The sequence below is a fragment of the Rutidosis leptorrhynchoides genome, chromosome 11, assembly GCF_046630445.1.
Source record: "Rutidosis leptorrhynchoides isolate AG116_Rl617_1_P2 chromosome 11, CSIRO_AGI_Rlap_v1, whole genome shotgun sequence".
NCBI classification, from domain to species: domain Eukaryota; kingdom Viridiplantae; phylum Streptophyta; class Magnoliopsida; order Asterales; family Asteraceae; genus Rutidosis; species Rutidosis leptorrhynchoides.
Genome location: NC_092343.1, coordinates 386,315,477 through 386,319,601, shown reverse-complemented (window position 1 = coordinate 386,319,601; position 4,125 = coordinate 386,315,477). Strand labels below are relative to the sequence as shown.

The 4,125-nt window shown below is 37.9% G+C and overlaps 1 protein-coding gene across 1 annotated transcript; it reads right to left on the bottom strand.

The window, feature by feature from the left end:
• Window positions 1-2,862: 2,862 nt before the first annotated feature.
• LOC139876018 (uncharacterized mitochondrial protein AtMg00300-like) lies at window positions 2,863-3,168 on the bottom strand. The gene has a single exon (XM_071863316.1). The coding sequence runs from the start codon at window positions 3,166-3,168 to the stop codon at window positions 2,863-2,865; it is 306 nt and encodes a 101-aa protein (XP_071719417.1).
• Between the last annotated feature and the right edge of the window lie 957 nt (window positions 3,169-4,125).

The following is a 4,125-nucleotide window of genomic DNA, read 5'->3' as shown; positions in this document are numbered from 1 at the left end:
GTTAACGATCTTGTTAAATGTTGTTAACCCAATGTTTATAATATCAAATGAGATTTTAAATTATTATATTATCATGATATTATCATGTTTGAATATCTCTTAATATGATATATATCCATTAAATGTCTTTACAACGATAATCGTTACATATATGTCTCGTTTAAAAATCATTAAGTTAGTAGTCTTGTTTTTACATATGTAGTTCATTGTTAATATACTTAATGATATGTTTACTTATCATAGTATCATGTTAAATATATATATATCCATATATATATCATCATATAGTTTTTACAAGTTTTAACGTTCGTGAATCACCGGTCAACTTGGGTGGTCAATTGTCTATATGAAACATATTTCAATTAATCAAGTCTTAACAAGTTTGATTGCTTAACATGTTGGAAACATTTAATCATGTAAATATCAATCTCAATTAATATATATAAACATGGAAAAGTTCGGGTCACTACAGTCGTTGCCATACCCCGTAGGGTTTTAAATCCGAGTGATACCAACTAAGTCCAGACACTATTGGAACTTAGTTGGTGGTAGTACTTTTGTAAGCATGTTAGCCGGATTCTCACTTGTATGTACCTTCCCGACAATTATTTCACCCTTTTCAACTATGTCTCGAACAAAATGGTATCTCAAATCAATATGCTTGGTCTTGGAATGGTACTTGTGATTTTTCACTAAGTGTACGGCACTTTGGTTATCACAGCATACCGTAAGGACTTCTTGAGGCAGCCCTAATTCGCTAATCATACCGCGGACCCATATGTCTTCTTTCACACCTTCGATAGTTGAAATATACTCGGCTTCCGTCGTGGAGAGTGCAACTACTGGTTGTAAATATGAGTACCAACTTATAACCGACCCACAATGATAAAATACATAAGATAATAGACACTTTCGTTTGTCTAGATCACCAGCATAATCAGAGTCCACGAATTCCCGCAAACCATTTGTCCCGGCTCTTTTTTTCTCAAAAGATAAACCAACATTGCTTGTACCTTTTAAGTAACGAAGTATGTGTTTAACCATCTCCCAGTGGTACTTGCCAGGATTATGCATATATCAGCTTACAATACTAACGGCATGAGCCAAGTCAGGGCGAGTGCACACCATGGCATACATCAAACTTCCAATAGCGTTTGCATAGGGAACCTTAGCCATGTATTCCTTGTCCTTGTTAGTAATTGGACATTGATCAGCAGAAGCTTTAAAGTGAGGCGCAAGAGGAGTAAGTACCGATTTGCTTTGACTCATGTTGAAACGCTCTAGTACCTTCAAGATGTAGTCGTGTTGAGATATAGTTAGCTTCCCAGCCTTCCTATCTCGACAAATTTCCATTCCTAAAATTCGTTTTGCAGGGCCTAGATCTTTCATCTCGAACTCCTTATTTAGTTGATCTTTTAACTCCATGACATGAGAAACCGTTGATGATGCAATAAGCATGTCGTCCACATATAAGACTAGATATAGTACCGACTTATCATCGAATTTCTTTATGTATACGCACTCGTCATAACTACTTCGAGAGTAACCGTGACCTAACATGAAAGCATCAAATCTGCGGTACCACTGACGTGGTGATTGTTTTAACCCATAGAGTGATTTCTTTAGTTTGCACACATGATCTTCCTTTCCGGGTACTTCAAAACCTTCAGGTTGTCGTATATATATTTCTTCTTCAAGGTTGCCATGAAGGAACGCTGTTTTAATGTCCATTTGCTCTAATTCCAAATCCATCAAAGCTACTATGGAAAGTACAATACGTATAGACGTGTGACGTATAACGGGCGAGAAAACCTCAGTAAAATTAATGCCCTCATGCTGATCAAAACCTCGAACCACAAAGCGAGCCTTGTACCTTTTGCTTTCGACTCCAGGTATACCTTCCTTTATTTTGAACAACCATTTACTACTGATGGCTCTCTTGTTCTTGGGGAGTTTAATGAGATCCCAAGTTTCATTATTATGGAGACTTTCTACCTTTTCTTCCATGGCAGTGACCCATTTATTACCCTCGACACTTGATACAGCTTCTTTATAAGATCTTGGTACTGAATGCTCGATTTCAGATGCAGCGAAAAAGCTGTAAGTAACCATATTACATTCATATTCATCGAATCTTAGTGGCCTGCTAATTTTCCTTCTTTCACGATCTCGGGCTAGTAAGTACTCTGGTTGTTGTGTTGGAGTAGTTTCGGATTGAGGGACAGTAATATTTTGGGTATCTTCGCGTTCCTTGTTTTCAACCTCAAGCTCCACCTTAACCGTGGAAGAATCAGTTGCTTCATTGTTCGAATTTGGTTCATGAACGTTATGTTCGGGGTTTAACAGTGCTTCCTCATTAAAGGTTACATCACGGCTATGGATAATTTTCTTGTACTTCGGGTCATGGCACCACACTCGATATCCTTTTACGCCAGCACCATAGCCCAAGAATACACACTTAACCGCTCGTGGTGCCAATTTCCCTTCACTTATATGAACATATACCAGGCACCCAAAAATTTTAAGATGTGCATAATTAACTTGGTTACCGGACCGCAACTCTTCGAGAACTTTGTCTTCAAGTGATCGGTGAGGTGAGCGATTTATCAGATATGTGGCAGTTGTGGCAGCTTCTACCCAAAAACTCTTGTCTAACTTTGAGTGAGAAAGCATGAATCTTACCTTCTCCATTATGGTTCGATTCATTCTTTCAGCGACTCCATTTTGTTGGGGAGTTCGTATAAGTGAATGGTGCCTGGCAATACCTTCCTTTCGGCAATAAGAGTTGAACTCTTCACCACAGAATTCGAGTCCATTATCGGTACGAAGTACTTTGATCTTACGTTCAGTTTGGTTTTCAATCTAAACCTTCCATTCCTTGAATGTATGAAATACCTCATCTTTACTCTTTAAGAAGAAAGACCACACCTTATGAGAGTAGTCGTCAATGATAGTTAGCATGTAACGCTTTCCACCACGTGACGTGACCGGTGATGGCCCCCACAAATCAGAGTGAAGGTAGCCGAGTGGGGCTTTGGTTTTGTATACTCCCGAACCAAAACTAACTTTCTTTTGCTTACCAAACATGTAGTGCTCACAGAATTCAAGATTACAACTTTGCTTGAGTAACCCTTTCTTTGCTAATATATTCATTCCTTTTCCCCCCATGTGACCCAAACGATAGTGCCAGAGTGTGGATTCGTCAGGGGTTACCTTTCCTGTTGAAATGCCCCGTTCATATCGATTATAAATGATTCACAATAGTTGATTTCATTGCGACGTACTTGACCTCTATATGATACATTTTACAAACATTGCATTCGTTTTTAAAAGACGAACTTTCTTTACATCGAAAGTTGACGGCATGCATACCATTTCATAATACATCCAACTATAATTGACTTAATGATAATCTTGATGAACTCAACGACTCGAATACAACGTCTTTTGAAATATGTCATGAATGACTCCAAGTAATATCCCTAAAATGAGCAAATGCACAGCGAAAGATTTCTTTCATACCTGAGAATAATCATGCTTTAAAGTGTCAACCAAAAGGTTGGTGAGTTCATAGGTTTAACGTAAACAATAAAATTCATCATTTTGATAGACCACAAGATTTAAATATAGTACACATATCTCGTGTACTAAACCATTTTTCATAATGCTTGGCAGAGTAGGTTCGTATCCTTTTCTCCCCCGTAGGTTGCCTCGCGATATTTAATAATCGTACACATATCTCGTGCACAAAAATAATACACATAACCTGTGTATAAAAATCATTCTCTCGATACATAACATTCACTTTGCTTTCATTGCTTAACATGGTAACCGACCTTAACATATCATGCACATCAATAATATCCCCAATACAGAACATCTCGTCTGTATAATATATAAACTTCGAAGTACTAAGCATCACGCCCACTAGCTCTTCCGTCTAGTGAACATTCTGGGTGGGGGTGTTAAACCCGGTAGCTACCTTTAGGATTCGCGTGAATTAAGGCCATACCCGTTTTCTAATTCTTAGGTTACAAAGCAATAATAAGCAGAGGAAAAATTCACAACAACTAGTGGCAATTATCACGTCCAAGTAATTCAATAATAATCCACAGAACTTCTGTC

What these genes read in the sequence shown, in the direction of transcription:
- LOC139876018 (XM_071863316.1), bottom strand. Translation starts at nt 3,168, where the DNA reads ATGGGGGGAAAAGGAATGAATATATTAGCAAAGAAAGGGTTACTCAAG.